Source organism: Idiotropiscis lumnitzeri, chromosome 14 (genome assembly GCF_059441095.1).
Source record: "Idiotropiscis lumnitzeri isolate Australia: NSW breed Sydney's pygmy pipehorse chromosome 14, RoL_Ilum_1.0, whole genome shotgun sequence".
Lineage (NCBI taxonomy): Eukaryota > Metazoa > Chordata > Actinopteri > Syngnathiformes > Syngnathidae > Idiotropiscis > Idiotropiscis lumnitzeri.
In genome coordinates, this window is record NC_142404.1 from 20,459,825 (window position 1) to 20,475,491 (window position 15,667).

Below are 15,667 nucleotides of genomic sequence, written 5' to 3' on the forward strand. Positions count from 1 at the left end.
ACAATTACTTACTAGCTTCTGATTTCAAAACTGGCTTTCCAATCAATTTCTATGGTTTCACAGTCATACCCGCCCTCTGAGGGAAACCACAACTACGATGTGGCCCGTCCACAAAAATGAGTTTGACACCCCTGGATTAGAACAAGTTGCTGCTTTAGGTTCTACTCTGCTGCTTGCTCCAATTTTTGGGATTTATTTTTCCTCTACTAAAAACGAATCAAGTATCTTCTGCATTGTTATTTGATTACGTCTGTAGCATTTTTAATTCATCTTGTAATTGATATTGGCATTTTCTTCCCCTCAAAATGTTATTTACCGCTCACGAGTATTTTCATTATGTTCCTATGAAATAGCATCCAATGTTTTAAAAGTCATTTTCAGACAGGCAACTGCATTCGGACTGGCCGCCGCAATAACTTTTGAGTTGTAGTAACAGCGTTGGCCACAAGGGGCAGACGTTGCTCGCAGCGGATGCAATGCCAAGACTGGAAAAGAAAAGTCAAGAAAAAAGAACAGAGAAAGAAGCGAACGTCATGAAGTTGAACCATGACATGGCGTGACAAGAAAAATGTTAAGAAAGGAGTTTATTTGCAAAATTAATTGACAACAAAAGATCAGAATCACCATCAATAAAAAAGAAAAACAAAATCAGACACAGAGCTAGCTGAGCACTTTTGGCTCACTTTTTGTTTGAGCTTTTCAGGGACATTTCGTGCATCAAATGCCAATTCGCTAGCGTCAGGAGGAAAAAAAAAAAAAAACAACACTAACAGAATGTAGCCGGATGCTAACAGGAAGTAGCATGTTGCGCTGAGAAACGTCTCCACTTGCGCTGTGAACGCCATTAGCCTTGCGGGCGAGCTCATGCGTTAGCATCTGCTAACTAGCGAGTGATTTTTCAAAATTAATATTAAAGAGGAACTAAACCAAACAAATGTGCCTGCAGAGGTAAAAAAAAACTCAGCACAATAAGAAACTAATTCTCCCTCTCATATTTGCGTAAAACATTTCCGAATCAGAATCATTTTCATATTGTCCACAATTTCAAACAATCCTTTTTTTTTTTTGCATCTCAATTGAAAAAACGGTGGCAACTTGCACGGATGTCGGCAAACCAAAGTGAAAATGTTCGCTCGCAAGAATAGTCTGACAAGGCATCCATGTCTTCTTGGGCGAGCTTTTATTTTGAAGTTGAAATTGTAATGCACAAAATTGTGCATGCAGTTCGTCGCAGATGCGATCGCAACATTTGGGATGCGATGGCGACAATGGCTGGTGATTTTTTATGTTTTCAAAGTACAGATTTTTTTTCATAAATTCTTGTTAAAGTGACGGAAACAGAGCAGATGGAAAAATGGAAAATACATTTTGGCAACTTGGCTTAAGTTCAACAATAGAAAAAAAAACGACGTTAGCAAAGCGCGACAGCTAGCGCGTCAATGCCAACTAGGTTAGCATCGTGCTAAAGTGGAGAGACATGGCGGATTGTTGTCGTCGTTGTGCAGAATGCCAACAAAGTGCAAAGAGTGTGCGACGGTGCTCACGCATGTGCCTATGTGCTACGCTACGCCAGGCTAGGCTAAGTGTCAGTGTTTCCGTTCTCCTCGGGCTGCAGCTGCTCCTTCTCTAGGCAGTCCTCTTGCGGGGGGCGCACTCGTTTGAAGAAGCCCAGCTGGGGACAAACACGCACACACACAAAGACGCCAGCTGAACCGTACAAATGTTGTTTGGCCACATTCAACATCTTGCTAACATGCCAACTGCGTGTCCATGTCAGGAAGTCGCCAGCGTGCTTTTTACTCTTCACTCATTTACTGCCATTGACGGCTGAAGACGTCAAAGATCCTTTTTTTTTAACTCGGCTGGGAGTACATGAGTTAAACGTAGGCCAGCCAATCACAAGCATGCGATGGAGGTGAGGCGTTAAGCAAAATCTGCTCGGACTCGAAACGCCAACCGTTGCCACACTCGGAAGATGGTGGCCTTTTTTTTGGGTGATACTGCCAATATAAAACGAGAGTCTGAAGGTGATGATTTGTCCACATTTCACGAGGACGTGCGATCCTCGTGAAGCTCGCCTCTCATCGCTTGGCCATAGTCACTCGAAAACTTCTGATTGGACTCGCCCTCAAAAAGTCGACGTACAACTTTGACGGCGGTCGGCAGCGTTCATGTACGCGCGGCAACTTCACTTTTTTTTCCCGCCCCAAAGACGCCGGCAACTTGTGGCACGTTGCTCACCTTGTACATGATGAAGATGAGCAGCGCCAGCAGCAGCAAGCCGGCCACCACGGCCAGCGCCACCACCCAAGCCGGCACCGGCTGGGGGGCGTCCGCCACCCACAGCACCGACACGCTCACCTGCCGCCCAACAAAAAACAAAAAGCGCATCAGTATCGGCGCGCCGACGAGCGCGCATCGAGGTCGAGCGCACGGTCGTCTTACGGTGGTGCTGTTGGACGGCAGCGTGGCCGGAAGATTCTTGTAGGGCATCTGGATCACGTTGAACGAGGCGCCGGACGCCAAAACGTACGAACGATTCTCGTTCTCCGCCTGCACGCGCACAACGACAATGCCACACGGTCCTCGAGCGCGCGCGTCGGTTGGTTGGTTCGTACCCTGAGGAAGTTGTTGACGTCCAGTCGGGAGTAAATGAAGACGATGGCGTTCTTCTTCCTCTCCAGGCGGCCGACCTGACAGCGAAGTTTGACGCAGGCGGCTGCTCCGCAGTCCTGCGCGCGCACACGTCACGTCGGCGTCACAACGTCGTCAACGCGCATCGATGGCGACAAACTCTTACCAGCCTGACGAGGTCGCCGTCGTCTCGCCGATCCAGATCTCGCTTGCGCATGCGCTTGCGCTCGCGTCCTTCCGTCTGTCCGTCTCCGCCGCTGACATTTTTCAGCGCCGCCGCCGCCGTCGGACTCGCCAACTGTCGACAGCAAACCGGCGTCAGCAACGGCGACAAGCACGCACGAGGAGCTTCCGAATGTTCAAACACAGTCGCGGTCGATCCGCCATCGGCGCACGCAAAGATGAAGTTGAAGGTCGAAATGTGGCCAAGTTGGAATTCTTTTGATTTCATTGGTTTTTTTAAACAAATGCTTCATGTGACTTTTATTTTTTTTTAAATATGAAGCATTGCTGAAATAAAATCAATTCAAATTGTAGAAATATAATGATTAATGAATTAATAGTCATTATTTAAGTAAATAAAGATAAAGATAAAGATAAAGATGTCCTTTATTAGTCCCACAATGGGGAAATTTGAAGCATTTACAATCACCAGCAAAAGAGAAAAAATCTTTTGGGTGATTTAAAAAGTTAAAAAAGACGCAACTTTGAGTGCGGTTTTGTTTTTATTTTGATTTGAATTTGTTGAGGGGAAAAAGGTATTTTGTCGGTTTCTGTGAATGAGAACTTTGGCGCTCCGCTTGCGCCCAGAAAAGAAAAATCAGGTTTTCGGAAATGCTTGTTGACATTTGGGCGCCCTGCATTGATTTAAAAAAAAAAAAACACTCCGTCATTCATGACATATTTTGTTTGGCTTTTCGGTCGCATGTTCGCTTGCCAGTCGTGAGCTGTTTGGTCGGGATTACTCGCAAAGTCGTCGTCTCCGATTCACGGCCGATGTTTCCAAATTAACGCTTGCCGCACTTGCGACAGGAAGTGACGAGTTTTGCAGAGGAGATTAGCGGCCGTTGGACGTCCGCGGTCGCAAGTGTCTGAAAGTGTCCACGTGCCGAAAAGCTGAAGGCGCTGTCTCGCGAGGCTAACGCGACGGCAACGGCAAACGTGCCAGCCCAAGCGGGCGCCTTACGGTGACGTTGAGCGCATTGAGTCGCACGTCGCTGGAGCAATTGACGGGTCCTTCCGTGTCCAAGTGCGTGATGTAGAGCAGCGACGCGTTGTTGTGCGCGTAAGGCCACTCCACCTCCAGCGACGCTCGGCTCAGCGTGCTCGGGCCGCTGTTCAGTAGCTGCGTGCAAAAAAATAAAAAAAAAACAAGTCAGCCGAGGGATGTTCAAAAAACCCTTTTTTTTTTTGGGGTGCGCGCGTGCACGTACCTCGTAGACGTGCACAATTTGCGGTCCGATGTCATCGCCGGTGAGGGGAGGACTTTTGACTTGCCAGTTAGCGATGGGAAGCAACAGCTGACCGGGAGATGACGTGCTGCAAAACACGACGAGTCCTCAAAGTAGATAGCAAAAGTCTACACACCCCTGCTGACATGACAAGCTTTCGGGACATTAAAAAGCTAGAAGGTTTCAAAAGCTGGCGTCCATCTGACAAACGCAACCGATGCTGCAAGCATACAAGAACAGCTGAACTTTATACGAGGCGAATAAGCATTCAAGTCCAGTTTGAATGCAATTTGTTTTCTCCCCACTTGGGCGGATTCGCGAGCACGTTCATTTTTATTTTGTATGGGAAAAAGCTGCCATTTCAACAGGGGTTGTTGACTTTTGCTCGCATTACCCTCGAATGGAGACTTGCGCCACAACAATGAGTTTGGTGACACTGGACACTCTCGCGCTGGTGCTGTTGAACTGGTTGGAGCTGCAAAGATGCAAAGCACGTCCACAAGGGGGCAACGGTGAGCTGAAGGCTCGCTGAAGCAACAGCAAATTTGAGTTCCGAGCACACGTCTGACCTGACCATCTGCAGGTCAAAGCGCACGTCCGTGTCGTCCTCCGACAGCTGATGGACGCTGAAGCGCAGCTCGGCCAGCACCTGCTCGGCAACAGGGCAGCCAATCAGGAAGCGCCGCCGCCACCACAACCACCACAAAAAAAAAAAACACGACTTCATACGATGAGGACTTTTTTTATGCCAGTAACAAAGCTCAAACTATTTTCTTGCTAAATGTCACGAAGGACCCAAAACAAAACGCATGTTCAATCAAAACCTATAACTAGTGATAGACGATGATAATACTGAGAGGCAAATGGCGATGAAAGTAAGAAGTAAGTGAGTCACACTTAAAATCAACCGTCGCTCCCCGTTTGACACGCTGCCAAAATTGGCAGTCGAGTACTTTGAAAACTAACTTGTTCCTTTTATAAGATCGAAAAAAGATTTAAATTTTGACACCATCGGCCTCCATGACTACAAAAAATTGGTATCGGCCCTGAAAAAAGCAGACCTAAAATAATTTCTAGTCTATTTCCAGGCGTGCTTCACTCAAATCGATTTGATTTCAATTCTGAGCAACTTTTTGGCCTTCTTGGCTGACCTTGGTTCCGCCCTTCATGGGGTTGCCCAGATCGCACACCACCATCTTGGTCTGGTTCTCCTTCTTGTAGGCGCAAGACAGCCGGCTGAGCGTCTGCGGGAACATGGGGCGCACCTCGTGAGCTGCTAAGTCATCTTCAGTCTTGCGGCACGACTGCAGAACTTCCGCACCGGTTACCTGACTGCGCACCACGCCGGTGAAGTCGGCCTGCTGCGGCGGGAAGACGTGCAGCTCGGCCTCGTAGGCGCCCTCACCGCGGTTCTCGGCGACGATCTCCAGCGTCACCGCGTTGTCGTCGCCGATGGCCATCTCGGAACGGTCGCTGCCGCGAGCGCACAGCGGGAGCGACATTTAGAGACGCCATCTTTATCTTTTCATTTGGGCGGCATCGCCGTGGTCACCTCTGGACCGAGAGCCGCAGGTCCGGTTTGCAGATGTTGTCGTCGCCGCAGTCCAGCAGGATGTGCGCCTGGATGCCCGGCGGGCGCACGAGGACGACGTCAAACGGGCGCAACAAAAAAAAAAAAGCGCCGAAGAAGTTCTGAGGCGCTTACCTGTCGGGTGACGTTTGGTGGCGCGGCCACGTCCAAGACGGGCAGCAGGCCGTTGCGGTCTTGGGCGCGCTGGTAGTCCAACGCATACTCCAGTACCACCGAGATAGGCGTGATCTTGTCGCGGAAGTCACGGTCATCCTGCCGCCACAAATGCACTCAACACGTGAGCGCGACTTGCCGAATAAAGATTTTCATTTCTCTCCCTCCCTTCTCAGAAAAAAATTTCAAATCGCCGTGACTCGATTCCGATTCAGTTCCTGGTTTGGGTCGCAACAGGTCAGAAAATGTTAATAGTTGTTTGCAATGTCGTTTTCATGGACGACTGCAAAGATTTACTGTTGAGAGGCTGAATTTGGAGAAAGTATGGAAACAATAAATTGCTCACACCGGGCAACAATCTGGAAAAGAAAAATTTGACGTGTCAGACTTTCATGCCGATTCCAAAACTGTCAATTTTTTTTCTCCCCAGCTACGACCAAACTGATGAGGCTGGTGAGTAGTGTACGCGGCTCCCGATAGCTCAGCAGTGCCAGCAAGAAAGCGAGTGACTCAGAACCTTGGCTACTCCACCTTCGAGTTTTAGCCACATACATGAAGAAAACGGGGATTGTGCAGCTCAAAAACCCACGTGGTGCTGAGAAAGCGAGATCAGCACTTAAAAATGAGTTAAGAACAGTCCTAAGATCTCATTGGAGAAAAACGGACTTGGCCAGAGTTGTTAAAAATAATCGTCAATGAATTTGATAATCGGGTAGTTGTCGATTAAGAAGAGCAAAGAGAAGTGAAGGATGACAAAGACGGTGAAGAGAAAGACCAACCCGGTCCTACCCGGAGGAAGACGTGTTGCTCCTCGCAGGCGGGCCCTCCGCCGTTGCTCAGCGTGATGTTCTTGGCGTAGGTGACGCTTCGCCCGTGCAGGAACAGGACTCGCTTGGCGGCTTCCTTCTGCTTCAGCCGGTCCAGGAGCACGTCAACGCGGAATGCTGGGGAAAAAGACGGTCACGCGCGGGGAAACGAGGCGCAAAAACGACACCGGGAAGTGAAGCGCAAGTGGGCGGAAGGTTACTCACTGAGGGAGGACGGCGCTCCTGGCCCGCTGGCCTTCAGGCAGTACTTGACCTTGAAGCTGCGGAGGGCAGGCGGACGGCGGTTACAAAGGTGGCATGCTAATGCTAACGCTAGCTCGCTCACCAAGACACGGCCACACTGGACCCAGGCAGCGTGCAGCTCTTCTCCTCCGGGTTGATGATCTGAGGGCTGACGTCCAGCGTGGCGTTCACGCTGATCACCGGCCGCGCTCTTCACCGCATGTGCGCAAGTTTGCATGTTAGCAAAAACTTCAATTTTTTTTTTTTTTAACTCATTCAACGCATTTTTTATCTTCTATACTCGTCAATGGCAATTTAACCAAGTCTGACAGAACCTTTTTTTTTTTTTTTTTTTAACTTTGACAGCGGCAGTCGCACTAGTACAAAGTCCAGAGTACTCTTTACATGCTTGTACTCGAGTATACTTTTCCATAAAGGTGGGGAGGCCTCACACACTCTCAGATACCACAGCAGGGCACACACACACACACACACACACACACACACACACACACACATATACAAGCACGTACGTGCACACACCTCCACGCGCACATTACCTGTACAAAACTGCCCGGTCAGCTCCAAACACGCCAACGAGTAAATCTATGAGACACCAACGTTTGCAAGCTGTTAATGCCCCATTGCACTTTGCGTGCACGTGCACGTGCACATGCGCACGTACCTGGATAGCCATTGCGGTCTATGTCCGTGTTTCCCGTCATGGAGTAGCCAAAGCTGGCGGGCATGTAGCTGGACGCCCATTTGCCCTGCAGGACCTGACGGGCCACGTGCATGCTAAGTTAGCATCAAAGCTAAAATGTCAAATGTACCAAAACAGGTGACGCCGTGGTTTCGTGTTTTTGGAAATTGAAACTGAAATCAATGTTCCAAATTGTGGAAATTGAGTTTTTTTCCCCCTCCGGGCGTCGAACGGACGGCAAGCAGCCTGCAGCGTTCCTCTTCCAAGGCATTTCGGAGACCTGCTCGAGACACCACTTGCAATTTGGCTCGGACTGAAGGCGGCCCCGCCGTCGCCCGTCGTTGCGGGCGAACGCCCTCGTCAAAATGTCCAAACCGGGAAGTGGAGCGGTCGCGTTTTGTGTCTCGCCAGGCAACCGCAGCGGTCCGGTTGCCATCCGCTCAACGGCCGCAGAAATAACCGCCGTGGAAGACGGAGAACCGGGATGCTTCCGCTCTGGGTTATGTGGGCGTGTGCGCCGCGCGAGGAGAGCGCAAAGGTGTCGCGGACGCTCGTACCTGCGACGCCGTCGGCGACGGGCCCTGAGGTCCGCCATTGTGGATGTAAACCTGGCCCAGGTGCTCCGGACCGCCGTAAGGGGCCGAGATGGCCACGTCTGTACAAAGACAAGGCCTCAGCACGGGCATGCGGACGTGGACATGGGTGCGCGTGTGTTGGCATGCCGTTGTATCCGTCCATGTTGAGATCTCCGAGCGCGGCGACGGACGAGCCGTATCGGGCGTACACTTCGGAGCCGATGAGCGTCAGCGGAGGCTGGAAGGAAAATCCTCCACGGGCCAAGAACACGCACACCTGGACGCAGCACACGCGCTAAACATCGCCGAGCGCTCTAGCAAGCGTGACGTCCGCGTGCACGCGTGTGCGTTACCTGTCCCACTTCCCTGAGTTTGCCGTCGGACCCCCGGTCCATGAAGAGGGGCGCGCCCACCAGCAGGTCCGTCAAACTGAGCGCACACACAAGCGTCACGCTCACGTTAACGCACGTGCGCGCGCGCTTCCAACTCACCCATCCTGGTTGACGTCACTGGCGGCGACCGAGTGTCCGAAGTAGGCGGCCATCTTGGAGGGGGCAGAGAGAGCCCATGGCACAATGTTCCGGCGCGCCGCCGCAAAAACGCATGAAAAAGAAATGAACACGTTTGCAAGAGGCAAGACAAGTTTGCTACGACGTGACGTCGTCCGTCGGTGGTGTCCAAACGGTGGCCCGGGGGCCATTAGCGGCCCACCGTCCCCTTTCATATAAGCTTTCAAGACACGCCAAGAAACAACACGTCACATTTCTCATTAAATCCTCGAGTCAAGTTTTCTCTTGTTTCGATTGGGAATGTGGAGAGCACGCCAAATGAAGAAAAAAGAAAATTCTAAGGAGGTTGCCGTGACAACGTGAAAACACACCCCCAAAAAAATTGATCAGCAAACAAGCAACACGTTCACGCTTCAAACTCTTTTGTGGTTTTGTCCTTCTATTGGCCGAAAAAGTGGCGAGAGGACGAACGCAACATGAGAGCAGCTCGGCGCTTTCGTCGTTTCTTTTGTGATTTCAGAGGAACGCTCGTGGCTGCTCTGTTTGTTTTCGAAGGAAAAAATGTCACGCTGCAAATGACATGCCAAGCGACGAAGGAGACGTTTTCGTCTAGTAACAAAATCGGAAGATGCGAAAAAAGGGAAAAGCCATGGTGGCGACTTACGATGCCCCCCCCCTCCCCCCAAAAAAGGCACGACAACGACGGCTCAGTTGTGCGCTCAGCCCAATCTGCAGGAAAGGAAAAAACAAAAAAAAAAGCACACAGCCGCAAGTGACCGCATGACGACCTCAGCGAGACATCGCAGGAAGCAGACGGCTCGCGGCAGGAAGTGAGCGCTCACCTGACTTCCGGTGAAGTTGACCATGGACTCCATGTTGTGCCCGTTGAAGATGTTGACCTGAAAGGCGACACACGCGTCAACGCACACGCGTGTGAGAGCGCAACAGGACGTGGGCCACTCACGTAACCCAGCGCTTTGTCCCCTCGCGGCACGCCCGTCACATAATCTGGAACGACAGCAAACGTCCGCGTCAGCACTCGGCGTAAAAAAAAAGAAAGTTTGTCACCCGCTCGCAACTCCCGCTTGAGGCGAAACCTGAACGGCGGTTGAGGCTACCTTCTTTGCCGTCATCGTTGAAGTCGCCGACCGTCACCGAATATCCTGGCGGAAAAAACGAGAGTCACCGTGAGCGCACATTCCGGCCGGCCGCCATTTTGTTTACCGAGGTAGCTGTCGTCGTATTGAGCGCCGGCCGACTTGGTGGCCAGCGTGTTGCCGTACGGGCTGATGTAGTTGTTGTCGAAGCGCGCAAAGATTTCCGACACGTCGTCAGAAATCAGCTGGCCTGCGAGAAGAATAAAAAAAAAAAGAAAGTCAGAAAGCGTTCGTGACGCGAGAAGCGTCACACGTTCGACATTGCATGGCGTGCGTGCACGTGCGCACGCACGCCGGGTGTGAGCAACCAATCACGACTCAGCGTTTTTTTTTCCTCTTCCAAAGACGAGCGCCTGTTTCAACGCACAAGATCAGACTTGACTTTTGTCGTCTTGGCGATTGCAATACGACACAACAAGGGTGAGTGGGGGGGTGCAAACTTTTTCTTTTCTTTCACAACGTTGACAAAGACGACAATCCGTCAAGATCTACGCCACGGACAGAAATGTTTTCCTCCATTTTAAAACCAGCAGATAAAAACGGGCCGATGAGGCGGTCAAAGTTGAAGTGCGACACGCTTTTCACTTCCTGGATTTGGATTTTGCCGCCGCCTTTGTCGTGACGACCTTCGGAGAGCAAAACTCAAAGCCGAAAACCGGCAAGTGAGGACTTAGGACTTTTCACCCACAAAAAAATAAAATAAAATAAATAAATAAAATAAATGCCAGGACTAAAGTGGCATCAATGAGAGCCGAAACTGCGGCGGACATGACCTTGCCAGTAGAAGCTTCCGGGACCTCCCACCACAACTCGCTTGTCCATCTGCAACACACACACACACACACGCATTAGCACGTTACCTTGTTTGCACGTTAGCACGCCGCCTACCTTGAGGAAGTCTGCACTGAAGCCCGCCTGGCAGAAGCCTTGCCCCTCCGGCGAGTTGGCGCCTGCACGGGGAAACACAAGCACGTGATTGGCCGCGAGAGGACGCGGGCGGCCGACCGGCCGGACGGACGGACAGAGACGCACTTGATCGACACGGAGAATATTCCACCACCGTGTCGTCTTTCTTCAGGAAGCACGTCCCCACCGGCTCGCGCTCCGACACGCCGAAGGTGGACCACTGGTAGAGCGGCGCGCACGCCTGCAAGCGCCGCATGCGCACGTGGGACAACATCAGCAAAAAAACGGCATCGGTTTGAAGGGCAGCTCGGCGGAAACGGGTTCGGGTGATCAAGCAAAAAACATTTTTCGATGAACAAAGGCCGGAGGTTGATTTTAGTCCGGCCCACAAATCGAGCGTGTGAAGAACCAACTCGCCAAAATGGCCTCCGAACGCATCTTTAGCGCCACGGCCAAATGTTTGCAGACGAAGAGACGCGAGACGGCAGTGTGCGTTCAAGCGGGCCTCCATTTCCTTCTTGCGACATCACGAAAACTGCTACTGCGGCAAAACATTACAAGAGGGGGAGGTCGGGGGGGCAATACCACAATACCAACGGAGCGTACTTGGTTGCATTGGGCGCGTTCCTGGAGAAGACCAAGAATTCCATTTCAAGGTAAGCACATTTGAATATCAAATTAGCCATCTCACAAAGTTAAAAAAAAGTCTGCTGTTAGCATCTTTTTTTTTTACGTTCAGAACGAGGTCGGGCCGACAATTTTTCCGAATAAGTCCGGAGGGACGAGTCCGCAACGGCACCGAGATGGTGTTTGACCGGCTCTGGCATTTCACAACAATAAAGTTTCTCCTCCGATCAAATTAATTCATCCAAAATTTGCGTTTTTGAAGTCACGCGTCAAAGAAAAGTCGAGTCGGGACTTGCGAGTCGACCGTCTCTGCCGACTCGCTTCTAGGTGGACTTTTTCTTTCTTTTTTAGGTGAGTCCAAAAAAACGTACTTTTGAAAGTAACCAAGTATGATTCCAACTCCGTTTATAAGTTTAATTCGATTTGACGTTAAGGAATTCTTCTTTTTTGGACTCCAAAATAAAATTAAGGAAAACCTTTTGGGGGACCAAACTTGTTTTTGGTCACTTCTCTATCGTCAAAGTCGGTTCGGGTTGTTCGGAAAAACGTTTGTCAAATGTTGTTTTTTGCTGTGATTTGACGAAGCTAAATAAAATGTCGTCGACAGCAACGCCGCCGAGTTTTCATTTTCTTTAGCTGACAAACTCCAAAACCGCGACGAGATTTCCATCTGGAAAACGACAATCTCGTTCTTCTGTTTTCATGAGCTCCAAATGTGACGGCGCACACGCGATCAAAGACGAGAATGCGAAACCGGTAAATCCCGGACGGCTTCAACTCAAGCTCGAAACGCGCGACAGCGTTTGCCGTGAGGTCAAACGTGTTTGCGTCGAGATTCGTTAGCTGATGGAAGAGTCGCGAGAACCTTACCAGGATGTGCTCGCCGTCCGAGCGCACCGAGGCGCCAAACCACTGCTTGGATTTGAACTCCATCTGCGCCCCGTCGGCGTTCTTCCTGTCACCTGCAAAAACCAAGGCCGGAGGGATTGTGAGACTTTTAGAGGTCCAACCCTCAAGCCCCGGTTGCCGTGTCATCACAGTGAAACCTTCGGGGGGGCCGCCCCAAAAACCAGGAATGGCTCTAACCTTAAGACTTTTGAGGCAACGCGGCTTCAGGGTCGCCATACACGAGTGCCAGCAAAGCGCCGGAGGGCCGCCCCAAGAACGAGGGCCAGCTGGATTGAAAGACTTTTGGGGGTCCGACCCCGAAAACGCCTTGACAAGGCAACATGACCTTCGGGAGGGCAGCCCCAAAAACGAGGGCCGGCCCAAGTGGCCATAAAATGCTCAACAGTACGATGCGACGTTTCCCATTCCAGACCGAAGACGAACGACTATTTTTCTTATTTGTTGGGCTGACAGGCATGAAAAACATTTTGAAATTTCAAACCGGGCAATGATTTCAAATTGCCGGTTTGTAAAACATAACGTAGCATTTTGTCGTGCGCTCATTTTGCAAATTTCTACGTTGCGATTTGCACGCGAGTCCGTCAAAGAGAAATTTCCGAAGCCTTCAAAGCGGAAATTCATTTGGCCTCGGAAACAAAAACGGCGCAAGAGTTGAGCCGCTCACTTCCTGTTCTGTGACCAACACGCACCCACATCGCAACTAATTCCGTCGAATCATGCAGGCGATGGAAGCACCCAAAAAAGACTTTTCCGAGATGCGCACGCGCACACACCGATCGACTCTTTTGTGGTTTTTCATTTTTCCTCAGGCAAGTTCAGCAAATCTCGTTTAAACGACATTTGCATGCTCCTCTTTCAATGGGCTCAAAATGTGGTCACAGTTTCAGCAAGTGAAAAATATTGATTAATTAAAAACCAAACCAAAAAAAAAAGCTTCTTTTGAAATTGAATTTGAGAAAAAAATATGTCTGTGCTATTAGCGATGGCCACATTTGGTCCGGATCAAAATGTGGCAAGTGACTCAAAGCGCGTTTGCCACGGATGAGCGACGCGTACCTGAGGAGTCGAAGAGGAGCTGGCGGCAGGCGGCGACGCCCGCCCACGGGCAGCTGTAGACGGCGCCTCGCTCCAACACGTCGCCCGATGTGTTGGCCCGCGGCGCCCCGATCAGGACGTCCGACCTGAGCACAACAGCAAAGTTGCAAGTCGTCACGTTACGAGGGCATCGTGCATCACATCAAGCCCACGCGGCGACCCTCGCACCTGCCGAGGAAACGTGTCCTGATAATCGGGACCAAAATGAGTCCTGTGAACGGAAACGGTTTTGCTTTTCTTTCCTTTCCAACACATCGCCTTCGGAAACACTCGGCTGACATCTGCGCTAGGCGGAGATGCTTGTTCTCAGGGCGGATAGCGATTATTATCGACACTTTAATGACCATCTGACCTGATCCAACGCGGACGTTCAGAGGTCGGCGGACTGATTTGGGCCCGTCAGGACGCACTTTGAAGATGGGACAGAACGTGTGATGTTTTCTGCACCGACCTAATCGGAGCGCCGCCCGCAAAATACCAGCGAAGCTCTTCTATGCCTGATTGGCATCATCGTCATCATCATCACGCAAGAGCTCCCTATGACCATTTGAAGAAAAAATCCTTCCATGGTGCACCGAGCACACTAATCCCATTAACATCAGATTAGGACATTTTTGTTTTGACGAGGTATATGCGAGCATGCCAACTTGATTCTCTCTTCAGAAAATGTTACGCGAATTGCCGCCAATCTGGCTGCACGTTTTCTGTTTTTCTGAGCACGTCATCACGTTTGCTTGCTCCGCACCTTCTGGTGTGTGACACTATTGCTCTGATTATACTTCATAAGAAAAAAACGTTTTCAATTTTGTCACAGAGGTACTTTTGGGAACCGTCCCCCTTCATGTTTTTGGTTTTTGTTGAATTAATGGCACTTTCATCCTCGTTTGATTTTGTAATTCAAGAGGCAAGTGAGGGCACGAGACAGCCAGCGGAAGCAAACAAGAGCGACTCGCGTCATGTGTCCAATTATGGACAAAAAGCGGGACAGAGGGAAGCCACGCCCACCCACCCGAAGGAGACAGCGGCGCATGCGCAGCAGCGGCGGCGGCATGACTTCCCTTTGGGCAACAAGCGACCTTCCCAAAGTGCTTGAAAAAAACTAAACGAAGCTAAAGTAAAAGTATTTGCTCACGTGACCGAAGGAAGTCACGCCCACCCGAAGGAGATTACGGCGCATGCGCAGCATCACTCCCCTTCGGCAACAAGTGACCTTCCCTAAATGCTTGAAAAACAAAAACAAAACAACTAACCGAACCAAAATTTTTGCTCACGTGACCAAGAAAAGCTCGACTGCGTTTGGGCATAAAGGAAGCGAGCAACTTTTTTTTTCTTACTGTTGCTTGTTGGGCGCTTTAAAAAAGTCCACCGAGAAGCCGAAGTAGCTCCCCGACGGGCCGTCGAACACCGACGGGCGCTCTGCGTCCAGATTGAACGCGCCTCCGCCCCGCACCAGCGCGACAAGCACCGCCGCCACCGCCACCGCCGCCGCCGCCACCGGGAGACGGCCGCACCGCCTCGCTGCCGCTGCCATGGAGAGAAGGATTTCGATTGGCTCTAAGTTTCGCCCGCCGACTAGCTGGCTAACGAGCTAACGAGCTAGCAAGCTAGCGAGCAGTCCAATTATTTTTTGGGGGGATGCTTGACGTCTTCGCTGGGCCGCTGCGCGCCGGGCAGGCAGGTCGGACGTCGGATGTCGGCGGACTAGCAGCAGTTTATCGCGGCCGGGATTTGCGCGTGCTCGACTGCGCGTCGACGACGGGATGTGAGGTCACGTGAATCCTGTCTACGTTCTGTCAAAATAAAAAAACGACCCACTTTTCACAATAAAAGAAAGTTTTAGAGACAGCACGAGAAGCGTCCACGTGGATATGACAATAATATGTTACTCAACAAAAGTATCTACTCTGATAAAATGAAATAATAATGATGAAAAGTTTTGGGGGGAAATTGGTGCATGTCCGGCGCGTCGTCATATTTCCCATTCGGCCTCAAATTGTGCATGGGCGCGTTTCTGTCAGTGAAACTGGGACTATTAAAGGGACGGAGGAAAAACTGATGTCCATCGTTGGGACGGATTGCACATCTCGGATGATCTATTTGTGGCTTGTGTACGGATCTGCAGTTCTTGTAATAGCCAGCAGAGGGGGTTGTTGTACTATGACAAAAGCCCACCTGGCTTTTAATGCTCATCAGAAATGCCAATTAGCATCACAATGCAACCAGTCACAATAATAATGATTTGAAAAAAGATTTGGAGGACGAAGGCAAATTCAGGCTAAATGTTTCAAATGTGACGTCCCTAACGTTG

The 15,667-nt window shown here is 50.6% G+C and overlaps 1 protein-coding gene across 1 annotated transcript; it reads right to left on the reverse strand.

Annotated features, from left to right (window-relative positions):
* Positions 1 to 569: 569 nt before the first annotated feature.
* Positions 570 to 14,890, reverse strand: itgav (integrin, alpha V). The gene is made up of 32 exons (XM_088314507.1): positions 14,694 to 14,890; positions 13,321 to 13,445; positions 12,226 to 12,317; positions 10,855 to 10,969; positions 10,711 to 10,772; positions 10,596 to 10,644; positions 9,890 to 10,012; positions 9,784 to 9,828; positions 9,630 to 9,673; positions 9,508 to 9,564; positions 8,648 to 8,700; positions 8,510 to 8,585; positions 8,304 to 8,433; positions 8,139 to 8,236; positions 7,564 to 7,657; positions 7,439 to 7,484; positions 6,982 to 7,089; positions 6,861 to 6,916; positions 6,619 to 6,773; positions 5,791 to 5,928; positions 5,638 to 5,705; positions 5,414 to 5,558; positions 5,237 to 5,329; positions 4,655 to 4,734; positions 4,480 to 4,560; positions 4,068 to 4,173; positions 3,821 to 3,979; positions 2,801 to 2,932; positions 2,619 to 2,732; positions 2,446 to 2,553; positions 2,242 to 2,361; positions 570 to 1,672 (listed from the first exon to the last, which is right to left on the reverse strand). Exons 1-32 carry the CDS (start codon positions 14,888 to 14,890, stop codon positions 1,580 to 1,582), a joined length of 3,162 nt encoding a protein of 1,053 aa, XP_088170633.1. The 3' UTR covers positions 570 to 1,579.
* Between the last annotated feature and the right edge of the window lie 777 nt (positions 14,891 to 15,667).